We start from the raw sequence: 17,942 nt of genomic DNA on the forward strand, positions 1-17,942 counted from the left end.
ACGCTGTCTCAAAAACAATACAGAAATGTGGGCAACTTCTGGCCTCTACATTCACATGTACCCCCGCCTCCCCTCACACACACAGGCAGGTTGGGCGTCTCTCCAGCTGTTTCTGATACACTGGTCCTTTGTTCTGGCTGCTGTCTGTGTCATCCACCATGTCCCTTTCCTGTTCCCCATGTCTGCCCTTTGGTGTTTGTCCTACGGGATTCTGTTTCCTTATCTTTCTGAGATCCCTGTGGGTGCTGGCAGGACTCTGGCTTCCTCAGGCCTCTGGTTGCCACGGTCTGTCTGTCTGGATCTCTGTCTTTCTGGTCTTCTTCTGACCTGTGCATCTGTGTGTCTCCCACCTCCGGGGTGTGTGTGTGTGTGTGTCTGTGTCTGTCTGTCTGTCTGTCTGTCTGTCTCTCTCTCTCTCTCTCTCTCTCTCTCCCTCTCTCGTGTGCACACACGCATGCTGTGAGCTCCCCCCACCCCTGTACCTCCACTTGTGTTTGTACGTGTGAACTCTTGGGTTGACACTGCTTCTCTGCGTTCCTTGGGACCTGTGTCTGTGCATTTAGTTTGGTGTGTGCTGGGTGGCTGGGTGTGAGTCCTGGGCTTTCTGTCTTCTGTCTTTCTGTGCTCATCTCTTACTTCCCATTTCTCCTGAATCAGTTTCTGTTTCTTTTTTGTCCCTCCCCCCACTCCCCGTGTGTGTGTGTGTGTGTGTGTGTGTGTGTGTGTGTGTGTGTGTGTGTGTCTGCCTGCGCGCTGGCCTACCTTTCTTTTTCTTTAATTTTTTTCTCTGATTGGTTTTTTCAAGACAGAGTTTCTCTGTGTAACAGCCCTAGCTGTCCTGGAACTCACTCTGTAGATGAGACTGGTCTCAAACTCCCAGAGATCCGCCTGCTTCTGCCTCCCGAGTGCAGACATTTAAAGGCGAGCGCCACCACCGCCTGCTCTCCTCTATCTCTGTATCGTTTTTTTTGCCTTTGCCCCACCCCTTTGCCACTAGCCAGGCGAGCAGTCCGGCCTAGGCGGATGTACGAGGGATGATTCAGTAGTGACAGGAAGCCAACCGTCTTGCCTGCTGCCCGTCAGAGTCTGTGGTGTTGGCATTGGCTTGGGCAGGTGTGCCGGCACAGGATGGGGTGGCCATGGTGAGGAACCCCCACTCTCAGGTAAGTAAGCATTTCCCACGGGTGCCCAGCTGAGCAGGAATCCTCTTAGTAGCTATGGACTGAGCGATGACTGGGATAGTCCTGCCCTGGCCTGACGTTGTGGCCTCTTGGGGACAGCCTGTTTCAGGGGCTCCAGACACCTACCTGGATCATTGTCTTCCCAAACTCCCAGCCAGGAAGGCCCTAGGGTGGTTCTGTCACTATCAGTGACTGGGGAAGGCTAGCCAAAAGCCAGAGATGAACTTGGTTTCTCCCATCTGAAGTGGTTAGCTAAGTGCCACGGGCCTGTGGGTGAATTTGGATGCCCTGGGGAGCTGTGCCCAAGCCCCATGCCAGCCAGGAGGAAGTTGCTGTCCCCAAAAGTCCACCCAGGCCTGATCCAGCTTTGTATTTTCTGACTGATAACCGCTGTAGAGCTGTCAGGCTCTTTGGTTCTGGCTCCGTGAATAGGGAGCCCAGGTTGGCCAGATTCCGTCTACCCAGCCTCTACTGCTACCACTACTGTCCTGGAAAGGGGCCTGCCAGACCTCTGTACATAGCCATACCCACAAACATGCACAACCCACCTGGTTCTCCGGCCTCCAGAGTCCTCATTTGAACCCCAAATTACTTCGTCCAGCCGGGTGGGGATTTCGGTACACTCCTGTAATCACAGCACGGGAATGCTAAGGTGGGAGCATGGGTTCAAGGCCAGCCTGGACTGTATAGGAAGACCCTGTCTCAAAGGAGCCAGCCACAGCAATACTGTTCAGCTAAGACCCCAGGCCCCAGAGCAGCACATGAATACAGCCATCCCAGGTCTGTGTGATGGGTTGCAGACCCTCGTGGCCTCTGTTCCCTGGAGGGTGAGTGATCACAGCAGAGTGAGCACTAAGAAGGGCCCTTGAGGCTGGAGGCTCAGTGGCTACAGTCAGAGACCAGCCCTGTGCAAACCTTGTTCATATGAAAACTGCCCACTTCCCTTTGCGCTATTTTGGCCCACAGAGCCACAGGGCTGTGGCAGTCCCCCACACACCCACAGCCAGCCCTGCCTGGCCCCTTGGGGCCTTCTGCAACTGCTAGGTATGCCCTTCCTGGAGCCCCAGCCTCTGTTCCCTCCACCCTCAGCCCACAGGCTGTCGTTCCTGGTAGAGAGCATGAGCACATAGGAGGGAGGGAATTCATTGGGCCTACTCTGGAGTTCCACCACTGTGCCCCTTTTACTGTTTCTTTGTGGCACAGAATGCACCTCTCTAAAACTCCCGTTGGCTCCCTGGGAAGAAAACAGTTGGGCTCGGAGGAATTCCCAACTGAGAAGCAAGTCCCAGACTCTGTCCAGGAAGTGTCCCATGTACACCTGCTCTCGTTGTGTTTTGTTTTTCAAAATTTTAATACATTTTAAAATATTGGATGGATGGATGGATGTGCGTGTGCTATAGTGTAGGTCAGAGAACAATTTGCAGGAGTGAGTTCTCACCACCATGTGGGTCCTGGGGATCGAACTCAGATCATCAGACTTGGAGGCACACAAGCTATCTCACCAGCCCCCATTCAATCTTTTTTATTATCATGTATCAATTATGCATAATAACAGGCTTATGACACTTCTGTACATGTAAATGATGCATCTTGACCATATTCACCCCCAATTACCTCTCTTGTCCGTCCCCATTCCAATTGATCCTTGCCCTCTTCCCAACTAATCCCCTTCTGATATGTTATTTTTCCAGTGGGGGTGGGGTCTGGTGGTGGCCCAATGATTTCATTAGGTTTGCTTTCAGGATGGGAGGGGTTATCTACAGGGGCATGGGCACCTTACAGTGGAGCAAGGGCTTGCCTCCAGCAATCTTTTTTGTTAAATTTAAAACATTCATGTAAGTTGGCCTGTGATGGTGTACCCTATAATCTCAGCACTGGGAGGCAGAGGCAGGCCGGTCTCTGTGAGTTCCAGGCCAGCCTGGTCTACACAGTGAGTTTCAGACCAGCCAGGGCTACCCAGTGACTCCCTGTCTCAAAAACAAAATGTATGTGTGTGAGTGTTTTGCTTGCATGTACGTGTGTGCACCACATTCATGCCTGGTACCCACAAAAACAGAGAGGGTCGGATCCCCCTGGAGCTGCCATGGGGATGCTGAGAATCGAACCCAGGTCCTCGGGAAGAGCAGTCTATTATGTTCTCAAGCTCTGAGCCGCCTCTTTAAGTCCACCCCCAATCCGTTTGGTTCTGGTTTTCCCCAGTGCTGGGAATGCAACATAAATCCTTGCCCATGCTAGTTAAACATGGGCATACCCCTCACTGGGGGGTTCTAGGCAGGTGCTCTACTGTTGAGCCACGCCCTGAACCCCACACTGGTAGATTCTAGACAGCTGCTCTACCACTGAGCCACACCTCTAGGCCATCACTGGGGGATTCTAGGCAAATGTCCTACCGTGCCCCCAAGTCCTCTATGTTTTGAGACTGGGTCTCCCTGGACTTGAACTTGTAATATAGCCCAAGTTGACTTTGGAATTTACAATGCTCCCGCCTCAGCCTCCTGAGCAGCAGGATCACTAGCCAGCTCCACTAGGCCCTCACACCTCTTTGTAAGGTTTCTCCCCTCAGCCCCGCCTGGGGTCAGTGGAGGGAGTCCAGGCCTGTGCCTCTTAGACATCACCAGGCAAGATAACACAGCCCCTCAGTTTTTTGCCGCACGCCACCCTCAGTCCCTTCCCATGTCGCGTGGCTAAGAACTGTGACTACGACAAACGTCATGGTGGAAACAACCCACATAGCTGACCCTACTCTCCAGTCATCATCTCCATGACAGGCCTCATGTGACGAACTCAGAGGACACGTTCTTTTCCCCCCGTGTGGCAGGTTAGAGGGTACAGATGACCCAACCAACACTATCCCAGGGCTGAAGGCTTCTGGAGCCCGCTCATCCCTGGATAACAAGTCTAGTAGCAAGTGGGCTGTCTGGTAGCCAAGGTCTCTTGCATGGAGGATGGTCCTCATGCCAAAGGCATGGGGTGCCCTTGAAGAGGAAACAAGTCAGCAGGCCAGTGCCTGGGACCTTGAATGCCAAACCAAAAAAATGTGGGCTTGCTCTTGGGGTCATAAGTGGACTGAGATGGGCAAGAGCTGAGTTATATGTAGCTTGCTTGTGCACTATGTCCAAGTCTCCTCTTTTTGTTTATTTTCCTTGAGACAGAGTGTCTTGTAGCCCAGGCTGGCCACTATGTAGCCAAGGGTGACCTTGAACTTCTGATCTTCTGCCTATGCCTCCCAAGTGCTGGGTTACAGATGTATAGGAGTAAGACACCATGCTCTACTTCTCTCTTCTCCCCACACTCCCTCTCATATTTCTCCCTCTACCTCCCGTCTCTGTCCCCCCAAAACCTCCGTGTGTGTGTGTGTGTGTGTGTGTGTGTGTGTGTGTGTGTGTGTGTGTATACATACTGCTCTCCTTTTAAATATATATAGAGACAGGGTTGTGCTTTGTACCCAGAACTAGCCTTGATCTCCCAGTCCTCCTGGCTCTTTTTCCTTCTTTTTTAAAGATTTATTTATTTTATGGATATGGTGCTCTATCTGCGTGCACGCCTTTATGCCAGAAAAGGCGCCAGATCCCACTAGAGATGGTTGTGAGCCACCATGTGGGTGCTGGGAATTGAACCTGGGGCCTCTGGAAGAGCAGGCCAGTGCTCTTAACCGCTGAGCCATCTCTCCAGCCCTCCTGGCTCTATTTCTTAAAGCGCCAGAGTTGCAGGCCTGCGCCATATGCTCAGTTTATGAGTCTCTTTGGTAGACAAAGGCCACACCCCAGCCCCTCACTGGGGGATTCTGGGCAGGGGCTCTACCACTGAGCCACACCCCAGCCCCTCACTGGGGGATTCTAGGCAGGGGCTCTACCACTGAGCCACACCCCAGCCCCTCACTGGGGGATTCTAGGCAGGGGCTCTACCACTGAGCCACACCCCAGCTCCTCACTGGGAATTCTAGGCAGGTGCTCTACCACTGAGCCACACCCCAGCCCCTCACTGGGGGATTCTGGGCAGGGGCTCTACCACTGAGCCACACCCCAGCCCCTCACTGGGGGATTCTAGGCAGGGGCTCTACCACTGAGCCACACCCCAGCCCCTCACTGGGGGATTCTAGGCAGGGGCTCTACCACTGAGCCACACCCCAGCTCCTCACTGGGAATTCTAGGCAGGTGCTCTACCACTGAGCCACACCCCAGCCCCTCACTGGGGGATTCTAGGCAGGGGCTCTACCACTGAGCCACACCCCAGCTCCTCACTGGGGGATTCTAGGCAGGGGCTCTACCACTGAGCCACACCCCAGCTCCTCACTGGGGATTCTGGGCAGGGGCTCTACCACTGAGCCACACCCCAGCTCCTCACTGGGGGATTCTAGGCAGGGCTCTACAGCTGGAAGGAGGACTGAGTGAAGACAGAGTGACCACGTAGTCATTATCACTCTGCACGTGCCTTACAGAAAGATTGGCTCCCTCAGCTGTGTCCCTTGCTCGTGCCAGGGAGCTGAGTCTCCTCAGAGTTATTGGTTTCATAGCCCATTAGAGAGGGCTGTTCTCCACTCATTCACCAGACCGTGTGGGGCTTCACGTGGCCCTGGGCTAACTGGGGGTTGGCAGCCTCCTCACCCCGGGCATCCCTCTCCACAGCCTCATCTCCTTCCTCCTTTGTCTCCCAGAGGACCAGCCTCACTCTGCAGGTCCTCAGGCCCTATCTCTCAGAGGGACCCATCCATGAACTATACTGTCTCAGGGTTCCCTCCTCTGAGAGGCATCCTCCAGCTCCCACTTATAGGCAGGACCTGGGTTTGTTTGTTTGTTTGTTTGTTGGTTGGTTTGTTTGAAGACAGGGTTTATCTGTGCAGGTGTCCTGGAACTCTCTCTGTAGACCAGGCTGGCCTCGAACTTAGAGATCGGCCTGCCTCTGCCTCCCAGGTGCTGGGATTAAAGGCTTACAAGTACTCTTAACTGCCAAGCCATCTCTCCAGGCCCTGCGCCTTATCTTCGTTTTGTTTCTGATACAGGGTCTTAGTCTTTGGCCCAGGCTAGCCTGAGACTCGCTATGTTGTCTCAGGTTAGCCTGAAACTAGTGGCAATCCTCCTGCCTCAGCCTCCAGAGTTGCTGGGATTACAGGTGTGCGCCCCTATCCTAGGTCTCCACCTGTGAATTAGGGAGCCTGTGGATTGGGAATGAGAGCTTAGGGTTGGCCACAATTCCTTAGTGCTGCCTAGTGATCTCAGAACCTTCTAGCACATGTGGTCTGGTAGTCAGCTGGTTAGGGTCACATGGGAGACACGGTTGGTTCAATCCAGGAGTAGGGAAGGCTATTCCATGGATGTTGCTGGAGCCAAGAACCAGAGAGATCAGGAACTGAACGCGTTGGGTAGGTAGGGCAGCAGCTGGCAGCCACTGGCTCACAGATCTCCGATGCAGCTTCACAGCCCCCTCCCCAGGCCAACATGAGTGCCGACTTGGAGCTGGTGTGGCCGTTGTCAGTACCGCTGCTGCTGCTGTTGGGGGCCACAGCCTGGCTGTGCGTCTGCTGTTCCCGGCCAGGTAAGTGTCACCCGGGCAGAGTGACGGGAGGAGACTGTGTCCCAGGGGCTTCCAGGGCTGGACCTGGCTGTGATGGGAGGAGCGAAAGGCTGAGCACCCAGGAACCCACCAGCTGGTGGCCCCTATCCTGCCTCCCTGGGTGTGGGTGAAGGCTGGTTCTGCAGGACCACGGCGGTCACTCAGGCCAGGAAACTGCTCTGGATAAGAGAAGAAAGGCTGGTTACCTGTGGCACCCTCTATTCCAAGCTATCTTCACCCCACAAAAAGAGATTAAGTACCTCTCCTTCCGTCCCTCCTCCTTTCCTCCCCTAACCCGCTCCAGCCTTCTCCCTCTCTCTCCCTCCCTCCCTCCTTCCTTCCTTCCTCTTAATTCTTTCTCTTTTCACACTTTAGCTCAGGCTAGCCTCAGATGTTCCCGCTCTCCTGCCTCAGCTTCCTGAGTGTTTGGATGGCAGGCATGTGTCCCCACACCCAGCTGATCCGAACCATCTCAATAACAAGGCAGACTTGCCCAGGGCCTGGTGGAGTTAGTTGCAAAGCCTGGGGTGGGGGTGGGGTCCCAGACTTCAGCTTTCCCCCAGCACACACCCCGAGTTCAGGGACACTGGCTATGTTTTCTGTTCTTGCAGGGGTGAAGAGAAACGAGAAAATCTTCGAGCAGAGGAACCAGTGAGTTGCCCCAGCTTGGCGTATTTGGGCATCCTCTCAGTAACCCGGCCCCTGCCCTCTCTCGTGCCTGCTCCATGGCAGGCTCTAGTGGATGGGAAGAGAGTCCGGGGCTATCATCACACAGCAATAGTAGTGGGGGGCAGAAGCCTGAGCCCCGGTCAGAATGGTAGCAGAGAATCTCAAAACCACTTAAGAGAGGCTAAGTACCTCCTGTCACCCCAGATATTCCAGAGCCTGCCTGGGCCACAGAGGGAGTTCAAGGACAGCCTGGCAATTCAGTGAGACCTTGTCTCCAAATTTATACGTAGAGGGTTGCAAGATGGCTCAGCAAGTAAAAATGGCTGGTATAAAAGCCTGGGAACCCGAGTTCGATCCCTGGAACCCACGGTGGAGGAGATTGAGGACTCCCGAAAATTATCCTCTGGCATCCATCTGCTTACTGCACCACAACACACACACGCAAATAATAATAATAATAATAATAATAATAATAATAATAACAACAACAACAACAACAAAAAATAAACTTTTAAAACTGAGAAGCAGGGCTGGAGAGATGGTCCAGTGGTTAAGAGCACTGGCTGTTCTTCCAGAGGATCTGGATTTGATCCCCAACACCCACATAATGGCTCACAGTCTCTAACTCAGGTTCCAGGAGATCCAGTACCCTCTTCTGACCTCCTTAGGCACCAGGCTTATATGTGGTAGACAGACTTACACATGGGCAAAATACCCCATACACATTTAAAAAAAAAAATTTTAAAGTGGTAGGGGGAGATCATGACTCAGCTGTAGAGCCCCTGCCTAGAATCCCCCAGTGAGGGGCTGGGGTGTGGGTCAGTGGTAGAGCCCCTGCCTAGAATCCCCCAGTGAGGGGCTGGGAGTGTGGCTCAGTGGTATAGGTCCTGAGTTCAATGCCCAACATAAAAAGAAAGGCAGGGGCAGGCATGGTAGTATATTCCTTTAATCCCAGCATTCAGGAGGCAGAGGCAGGTGGATCTCTGTGTCCTAAGCCAGGCCTACAGAGTAAGACCATACATATTTCAAAAAAGAAAGAGAGGGGGAGGGAACCAGCTGATCACACCCTACCCCTCTCTGCTACCTGCACACACACTTCCTACACTCACAGCACAGCCTTCACGTGCACACCCCAATAGGCTGTGTCACACACACACACACACACACACACACACACACACACACACACACACACCCCACATGCACGCACTTCCTCATTTCCCTTTGCAACTGAAAAACCACAGAGATTTAAAAACAAAGCCTTCCATCTCTGATCACTGTGGGCCATGGTAAAGTTTGCCTGTTTGGTTTTTTTATTTTTTGTTTTTGAAACAGGGTCTTCCTGTTCTGTAGCCCTGGCTAGCACAGAACTTAGCTTTGTATAGCCCCGGCTAGCCTCACACTCATATTCAGGCATGTGCAGTCACATTCCCAGGCTCGACTCCTCTCTCTTCTCTGTGTTCTTTGTCCCTATCTGTCCCTCTGTCCTCTCTCTGTGTTCCTTGCCTGGGGAATGCCAAGGCCCGGCTCAGCACACCCTTGTGTATTCACAGGCAAGAAAACGAACAGAACTTCACCGTGGCTCAGACCTACTCCCGTGAGTCCCTGACACTTCCTGGGTTTGGTTCTGGGCTGAGACTTCCCCTATAAGGTCCCTTCTGTGTCCCTTGCCCTGAGGCCAGCCTGGTGGTGTGGGTAAAGGATCAGCTGGGTGACTGCCTACCAATACCCTGTCCCTGCTTCCCTCCGAAAGTGGCCAGGCCGGTGTGGCCAGGACCCCTGATGGACACAGCCTCAGACAAGTCATCTGAAAGGTAGGTAGGCATTCTGTAGTGCGTGGTCCTCCCAGGGCCCAGACCTGGAGAATCCCACCCTGCATAGCCAAGCCCCCCATGCTGCAGAGCCTCGGGCCTGGCCCATGAGGGGACTGTCCCCTCCCCAGAGCACCACCTCAGCCCCCCTTGCCCCATCCTTACAGGAAGAATAAACTGCTGTTCTCTGACCTTGATGGTGAGTGACACCAGGCAGGGAGGGCCTGAGGTGAGGATGGCGCAGCGGGACAAGTACCCAGCTTGGGGAGGCCTTTAGGGAGGGCTGAGCCTGGAGGTGATGAAATTGGCGTGAATAGAGGATAAGGCACAGGCTTGTGGCTGACTGTGTCCAAAGGCGTAACCATCCAAAGCCTCTTGCTTGGGCTGCAGAGCCTGGGTTGGGCTGGGGCAGGGCCTAGGGGGGAGGGAAGACAGCTTAGCCTTTCTTCCAGGTCCTGAGTCCCTTAGGTACCAGCACTTCTACAAAGGTGGGTAGCTCTGGGGGGAGGGAATGGGCCCCAGCCCGGGAGGGAGCTTCGCCTGTTTTAACTCTCCTATCTGGCCTCTTCCAGGAAGCAGACATGAGCTTGACGCTGCCTATGTGTAAGTGGCCCTCCCCCGAGCCTGCCCTCTGCCCACCACCGTGTTTCTGGGTCACTCATCTCAAGCTTCTTTATCTATGAGTCATCCAGTGAAGACACATCTCGGGGGAGCCTTTTCCATCTGGTGACCATGGCCTTGTGGGGCCTGGCACGTGGCTCTGTTCTAAGGAGGAGCATCTGGTGGGGGGTGGGCACTCATCCTGCCATCTGGGTGTAAGGTGACATGGTGGCCCAGCTCTGTCATTTCAGCACTCAAGAGGGAGGCTGAGGCAGGGGCATCAAAGCCAGTGTGGGCCATATCGAGTTGTGGTTCCCTCCCTCCAAAAAAAGGGGCTGGGGTTCAGTTGGCGGAATACCTGCCCAGCAGGCATGAAGCCCTGGGTTCCATTGCCAGCACCGCATAAACCTGGTGTGGTGGCTCATGCCTGTCAGCCCGGCTCTGGGAAAGGAGATCATCCTGGTCCAGTGAGTTTAGATCAGTGGAGGGGGTGGGGGAGGACAGCCAACTAGCTCAGCCAGTGAAGGTGTTTACTTCACAAGCCTGACAGCCCGAGTCCCACCCACCTCCCCCATGTCCACACCACATGGTGGAAGGAGAGAACTGAGTCTAAATAAGTAAATATAAACGTAAAAAGAGAGAAGGAAGGACAGTGATAGATGGTAGATAGGAAGGAGAGTGATGGATAGATAGATGACAGATGGATAGAGGGATAGATAGATAGATAGATAGATAGATAGATAGATAGATAGATGATGGATAGATGGATGGATGGATAGATGGATGGATGGATGGATGGATAGATGATGGATAGATGGATGGATGGATGGATAGATAGATAGATAGATGATGGATGGATGGATAGATAGATAGGTAGGTAGATAGATAGACAGACAGACAGACAGACAGACAGATAGATAGATAGATAGATACCGAGGGCAGGGCTTGGAGGTACAGGTCTGTCCTCCCCACCATTCCAGTACTTGGGAGGCTGAGGCAGAAGGATCTGATTCAAGGCAACCCCACAAAAAGAAATGACCCCTACCAGGGTCTCTTCATGTCACAGATGGGGAGAACTGTGGCCCAGATGGGGATTTGTTGAAGGTATCCTAGCCAGGCTGACCCCCCCTTTTGCCCTAGAGTAGTCAGGGGCTCTGGGAAATGTGAATGGAGGAGAAACCCCCTCCTGACGGCCCCTCCTGACAGGCCTGCTCAGCAACCTGCACTCTGTTCTCTTGTCCAGAGATCCCATCCCTACAGACTACTACAACTGGGGGCGTTTCCAGAAGTCCCCAGAAGGTAAGGTTGGAGGCTGGGGTGGGGAGGATATGGAAGAGGGGGCAGCCCCTAGGTCAGGCTGGGTCTGCAGAGGCGTTGAGAGATGGAGAGAGACATGCTGCAGGCCGAGGTGGGTGGGGCGGAAGGAAGCTGGTCAGCTGCACACGGAGGATGGGGACAGAGGGGAGTGAGCAAGGGACAGGACAGGAAGCAGGGGCGGAGCTGTGGGTAGGAGCATCTGAGACCAGCTCACTTGTCCTCTGGGGCTGGGCACACACAGATAGGCACCGATGACAGATAACCCCAGGGCGAGCTTGGAGGGCGCTGGAGCCTTAGGTCGCGACCACTTCTGCTTTACAGAGAGGGAGAGAGCAAGGGGGAGGGGCAGGGCCTTATGGAGAAGGGCAGGGCCGTTAGCTTGGGTCCTCACCGGGCTCTGGAGAGGGTCCTGGCAGCCTGTCAAGGAGTGCTCAGCTGGGCGGTGGTGGTGGCGGCGGCGGCGGCACACCTTTAATCCCAGCAATCGGGAGGCAGAGCCAGGCGGATCTCCGTGAGTTCGAGGCCAACCTGGGCTACCAAGTGAGTTCCAGGACCGGCACCAAAACTACACAGAGAAACTCTGTCTTGAAAAACCAGAACAAACAAACAAAAATATTTGTTTATTGTGTGGGTGTAGGGACACACGTGAGGCAGTCTTAGGATGACTTGTGGGAGTCAGTGCTCTCTTTCAACCATGTGGGTCCTGGGGATGGATCTCGGCAAGCGCCTTTACTTGATCTTTATCCTTATTTTTTTTATTATTTATTTATATATTTATTTATAAATAACTTATTTATGTACAATGGTGTTTTTGTCTGTGTTTATGTCGTGTGAAAGTCCCCTGGAAGTGGAGTTACAGACAGTTGTGAGCTGCCATGTGGGTGCTAGGAATTGAACCTGGGTCCTTTAGAAGAGCAGTCAGTGCTCTTAACCACTAAGCCATCCCTCCAGCCCAATCTTTATCCTTATTTTGTAAGAAAGGCCCCCTGCCAGGCGTGGGATAGCACATGCCTTTAATCCCCAGCACTCAGATCTTCGGGAGTTCGAGGCCAGCGTGGTCTACATAGCAAGTTCCAGGACAAACAGGGTTATTACACAGGGAGACACTGTCTCAAATGAAACACACAAAACCACCACCAACAAACAAGATAGTTCCCCACACTTGCGTCACACAGCATACACACAAAACAGAAACAAAGGTGACGAAAATACCGGTCGATCTAAGAGAATGCAGAAGCCCCTGAAGCCCGGGAAGAGCTGGGAGGGCCTGCAGGGGAAGCGGAAGGGGCACAGGGCACGGGGCTTGCAGGCAGGGTCCACCAGCAGGTGCCCCGTCAGCTCCCTTCTGTCAACAGATGATGATGATTCCAACTCCTACGAGAACGTGCTCATCTGCAAGCCCAGCACGCCCGACTCAGGTAAGGCTGTCTCCCCCGAGAAAGGCAGGGCAGGGGCCAGCACCCTGAGCTAGCCCACCATCTGAGCTAGACCACCTTCATGAATAAGAAGTGTGTTCCCAAGACTCGGCCCTTGCCTGCATCCTCTGTGTCTCTGGTGCCTTCGGGTCAAGTTCACCTAAGGGAGGAGCCATCCAGGGGGTTATCCTCCCTCACAAGGTCATCCTCAGTGGAAGAAGGCTGGCCCCCTTGGCTCCCTGGATCTACTCAGAGTGTCCCTACATCCTCCCTTAGGTGGGGAAGAATCTGAGGATTACCAGAACTCAATATCTATCCGAGAGTGGCGAGAATCCAGGAGGACTGTGGGTATGTCCCCCACGGGCAGAGGCTGCCCAGAGTAGTGGGGTGGGGTGGTGGTAGTGGTGGTATACCTCAAGCAAGCAGTGGGCTGATCCAGGAGGGTCGGCCTGGGTGGTGGGTTCCCCTCCAGCCAATCTGGCTGACTTCACAGTGGAGCCTCCATGGTTCCCGAGGCTGCAGGACCCTTGCACTCACCAGAACTCTCCTTGGTAGCAGCTCGTCCTCCAGAGCTGGTCACCCAGTCTTGGAGCAGGAGAATTTCTGAAAAACAAAACAAAACGAAACAGCAGTGACAGACAGATACCACGAGTCCTGTGCAGCGTGACACCTCCCTGTGTCCTTTGTGGGGTCTTGAGCACCCTGGCTGGGGAACAGCATTGGTGTGTGCCTGTGAACTGTCCCAACAACCATCTGTCCTGCCCCATAGGCGCACAAGTGTCTCCATTAGAAAGCCCAGATGAGGAGCCAGATTACGTGAACGGGGATGTGGCCGCTGCTGAGCACGTCTAGGAGAGAATCAATCAGAAGGTACAGCACTCTCGCTGCTCAGAAAATGAGGGGCCCAAGTCAAGGAAGGGCCCTGTGCGGTGGGGGAGCCTCATAGAGTGATGGACCCCCCCCCCCCCCGTGCTCATTAACTATTAGGACCAGAAGGGAGATGCTTGCTGAAGTCCACCTGCGGGACTAGGGGACCCAGAAGAGTTAGGTTCAACCACGTGACAGGTGGAAGTGTACACATGGGTCAGGGTCACTGGGGATGTCTAGCAGAGATGTCTATGGTTGAGCACTTGCCGAAAAATCCACCAATGGGGGAAGGAGGCGTGGCTCAGCAGTAGAGCAATTGTCTGGCATATGTGAAGTCCTGGGTTCCATCTTCAGCATGGAAAAAGAACAAAAAATGAAAAAATGTAAAAAGAAGAAGCCAGGCATGTTGACACATGACTCCCTCCTAAGTGAATCTCAGCACTGAGGAGGTGGAGACAAAAAGATCAGGAGTTCAAAACCAGCCTGGGCTACATAATGACTTTGAAGCCGGAGATCTGGTCTTAAATGACAGAAAGGGAGCTTGAGAGATGGCTCAGTGTAAGTGAAGGGGGTGAGTTCAGATCCCCAGCACACCCCTGTCACCTGGTGCTGGGGAGGTGGATCTCAGGGCTCGATGATAAGCCAGCCTAGCAGGAACAGTGAGCTCTAGGGGACGATGGTACAGGAAGATACACACACACACACACACACACACACACACTCACACACACACACACACACACACAGGAATGGAAAGATGGGGAAAGAAGACAAAGAAATCAGATAAGCAATAAAACAGATAAGAAAATTCAATATACCAGACATGGTGGTGCACACCTTTAATCCCGGTACTCAGGAGTCAGAGGCAGGTGGATTTCTGAGTTCCAGGTCATTCTGGTCCAGAGTGAGACCCTGTCTCAAAAAAAAAAAAAAAAAAAAAAAAAATCCCCAAATCAAAAACGTAATATGTTCCCTGGTGATAAGTCTTGGTGATAGACAGGAGGAGAGGGTTGTGACTTGGGATGGGGTGACAGGGACTAAGGCGCTCTCTGCCTCCTCACTGGGAAAGGCATCCTGGAAGAGCAGATGGGAGGTGGGAGAAGCAGGATGTCTGCCTGTAGCAGAGGTCATGGGAGAGGTTGGAGGTCGGCTGGCCAGAGCCAGCACTGGAGCTGTTGGCTGACATGGAGGGACAGTGAATCTGGGTCTTGCTCCCTTCTTCCTCCTGCCTTCCCCTGAGGAATGCTGGGATTGCAGGTGCATACCACCACACCTGTTTTGTTCTGTTGAGACAGGCTCTCCTTATGTAGCCTTGGCTGACCTGGAACTTGCTTCGTAGACCAGGCTGGTCCTGAACTCAGAGATCCTCCTGCCTCTACCTCCGAGTGCTGGGATTAAAGGCGTACGCCACTATGCCTGTCTGTATGTGGGTTCTGGAAATTGGATTCAGGTCCTCAGGCTTGTGTACCAAGTATTTTACTGACTGAGACATCTCTCCAGCACCTAACCTTTGCTTCGTAACTCTCTTCTCTGTTGAAGGGCCTGAGAGGGTCTTGAGCTGAAGCATTCACTGCCTGCTGAAGCCTATTTTCCAGGGATGCTCAAGCTTCAGACCTGGCTGTGGCTGCTCCTGGGAGGGGTTCCAGAACATCCTGGAAGACATTGGGACTCGCCAAGGCTGCACCCCCTAAGCAATGCCCTGGACTTCTTTGGGAGCAAAGTGGTGCCTGGGAACACTGGCTGTGCTGACCTGAAGCCCAGGACCTGAGGCTAGCTGTTGTCTCCAGTTATCACATCTAAAATATATCACAACACTGGCATTTGTCTTTTTTTCTTAATTTTGCAATAGGGTCTCATTAAATTGCTCAGGCTGGTCTCAAATCTGCAATCCTCCAGCCTCAGCCCTAGTGCTGGGATTATAGGGTGTATCACTACGCCTGACCTTGTATCTCTTTTCATTGTTTGGACTTCAAATTGCTTATGAATGTTGATTTCTGGGAATGTTATGTGACTGTTTCTGTAGTTAACGTCAATTGCTGGAGTTGTATTTAATACTGTCAATGTCAGGGGGACTTCCTGTTTCTCAGAGAGCATTACACGTCCTAACTTTAACGGATGTAGGGTAACCTGGAGTCTCCTTGTTCTCTTTGTAGGCTCCCATTTGCTCAAATCTTCCATTCCTGCAGGGACCTTGTGGGTCAGTGGTGGGGAACCAAAACTGCCCCTCACCAATCAATCAATAAACCCTTTGAGTTTAAAAGCAGGCACTGTCATGTCTGCTTTTGCTTAAACACCGGTGTGTCCATAGGGTTGAGCGTCTCCTTCTCTTGCTTTCCTATTTTTTTTAAGATAGTCACCGTGTAGCCCTGGCCGGCCTGGAACTTGCCATATAAATCAGGCTGGACTTAAAGACATCTGTCTGCTCCTGCTTCCTGGGTCCAGGGACCATAGGTACCACCACACCTGGCCTCCAGTTTAAAAAAATTGTGTGTGGCGCACGCCTTTAGTCCCAGCACTCGGGATGCAGAGGCAGGTGGGTCTCTGTGACTCAAAGCCAGCCTAGTCTACAAAGCAAGTTCCAGGATAGGCTCTAAAGCTACACAGAGAAACCCTGCCGCAAAAAAACAAAAATATTGTGTTATTGTGATTGAGTACATTCCAGTTCTGAAGGTATCAGAACACTTGAAACTCAATTACAGACTTTTGCCAGCTGCCCCACGTGGATGCTGGAAACCCAGCTAGGGTCCTCTGGAACCTAGTTCATGCTCACCTGCTGAGCCAGCTCATCTCTCCTTTGTTTTCTGAACTAGTGTCCCCATCACTGAACTTGTAGCTTGCCGATTGGGTAGACTCGCTGGCCATGGAGCCCCAGGTATCCTGTCTCCAACCTGCCAGCACTGGGACCATAGGCGCCCGCCACGGCACATGGCTTTTACCTGGGTTCTGTGGATTCCAACCCAGGCCCTCATGCTAACATGGCAAGCACTCTACCCAGTGAGCCTCCTCCACTTTTATTAGTGAGTGTGGATGTGGTCAGAGGACAGCTGTGCAGCCCACTCTCCTTCCACCCTCAGGAGGGCCCCAGGGAAAACATGCAGGTGACAGGCTGGTGTGACAAGTGCCTTTACCATCCTGTCAGCTATGTGAGCCTCACTCTGGAACCCAGGCTGACTGGCACTGAACTCATGGTAATCCTTTGCCTCAGCATCCCAGGTGTGGGGATTATAGGCCTGTGCCACCATGCCTGGCTCTGGTAAAGACCTTAGCTGGAAAGGAAGATCAAGGTTCCCCATTTTTTGCCCCTTTTTTAAGACCAGGCTGGGTCTCAAACTCAGAGATCCCCCAATCCCTCCAAATGCTAGGATTAAAGGTGTGTGCCACCACCGCCAAGCTTAAGATCCAAGTTCTTACTTAGAAAGGAACCCTGAAGTGCAGAGAGGAATGGGCTGTGTACTTGATGCCCAGCCCCTTTCCTCGGACATCACAAATTCATTCTGAGAAGTGAATACAAGTTAGAAAAGAAACGACACATTAATGTATTAGAAGAAACACCCAGAACCCAACTGATAGACACTGACACAAGAGGGCCTCGGTTTCCAGGCTGGCCTGGGCTCACTATAACAGGGCCTAGCTTTGAACTTAGCCCGAGTGCTTGGCATTCGGTCTGTGGGACTGGAGAGATGCTAGGCAGTTCTGGCTGTTCTTGCAGAGCTGTGCAAGGTCAGGCACAGCTGCAGAGGAGTTCAAAGTCAGCCCAGGCTACAAGAGACCCTGTTCTCCCAGAACCAAAACCACAGTGTGCTTGTTCTAACGATGTCTTGGGCACATCTCCCCATGACTGGACCAGACTATCTGCGAATCCAGCACCAAGGGATCCAATGCCCCCTCCTGGTCTCTTCAGGCATTGCATTCAGTGTACAGGCAAAACACTTAATACACATAAAATAACAAATCAACCTTTAAAATAAAATAAAAACCATTCATACACCATGTTAAAAAAATTATGGCATGTGCTACTGTGCCTGGCTTCAATTCTTAAATTGTATTTATTTTCATAATTTTACTTATTATTGTGTGCATGTATGCAGGGACCAGAAGACATCCTTTATTTCCCCCTTGTTTTTTTGAGACAAGTCTATGGAGTCTCTCTGACCAAGCTGGCCTTGAATTCAGAAATCCTCCTGCCTCTGCCTCCCAAGTGCTGGGATTAGAGAGGTGTGCCACCAAGCCTAGCTGCCCAGAGAACCCCTTGGTGGGGTCAGTTCTTCTTCTACCTTCTTGTGGGTTCTGGAGATGGCACTCCAGTGGTGAGGTGCGTGGCCAGACCGTCATCTGCTGCTCTCCAACAGGCAGAAGCAAGATGCTGCTTTTCCTCAGGCCTCATGCAATTAAGCGTTGCGAGACAAACACCCTAAGGCTTTATCAGCTACAGCCCCAAGTCTGAGGAGGTCGGGGACCTTCCCACCATGCCCCATATCCAGGCTCTGCAGCTGAATTCAGACACAAACTGCAAAAGAGCAATGTGGAAACCC

The 17,942-nt window shown here is 52.8% G+C and overlaps 1 protein-coding gene across 2 annotated transcripts; it reads left to right on the forward strand.

Moving 5' to 3' along the window:
• Positions 1-939: 939 nt before the first annotated feature.
• Lat2 (linker for activation of T cells family member 2) lies at positions 940-15,279 on the forward strand. 2 transcript variants are annotated; one of them, XM_036172521.1, is made up of 13 exons: positions 940-1,163; positions 6,591-6,713; positions 7,343-7,382; positions 8,954-8,997; positions 9,154-9,214; positions 9,379-9,410; positions 9,664-9,699; positions 9,784-9,814; positions 11,055-11,110; positions 12,484-12,546; positions 12,820-12,891; positions 13,313-13,413; positions 14,950-15,279. In XM_036172521.1, the coding sequence occupies exons 2-12, from the start codon at positions 6,617-6,619 to the stop codon at positions 13,393-13,395; spliced, it is 615 nt and encodes a 204-aa protein (XP_036028414.1). In that variant the 5' UTR covers positions 940-1,163; positions 6,591-6,616; the 3' UTR covers positions 13,396-13,413; positions 14,950-15,279. The 2 variants fall into 2 exon arrangements, with proteins under 2 accessions (XP_036028414.1, XP_036028415.1); XM_036172522.1 differs by lacking the exon at positions 940-1,163 and having other exon boundaries at positions 6,551-6,713.
• Positions 15,280-17,942: the final 2,663 nt, after the last annotated feature.

Source organism: Onychomys torridus, chromosome 22 (assembly GCF_903995425.1).
Source record: "Onychomys torridus chromosome 22, mOncTor1.1, whole genome shotgun sequence".
Taxonomy (NCBI): Eukaryota; Metazoa; Chordata; class Mammalia; order Rodentia; family Cricetidae; genus Onychomys; species Onychomys torridus.

Bases quoted from the DNA above. Each gene is read 5' to 3' on its own strand.
- Lat2 (XM_036172521.1), top strand. From the start codon at position 6,617: ATGAGTGCCGACTTGGAGCTGGTGTGGCCGTTGTCAGTACCGCTGCTG. The intron at 9,215-9,378 runs GTAGGTAGGCAT...CCATCCTTACAG, and splicing joins TCAGACAAGTCATCTGAAAG to GAAGAATAAACTGCTGTTCT. The intron at 12,892-13,312 runs GTATGTCCCCCA...CCTGCCCCATAG, and splicing joins AGAATCCAGGAGGACTGTGG to GCGCACAAGTGTCTCCATTA.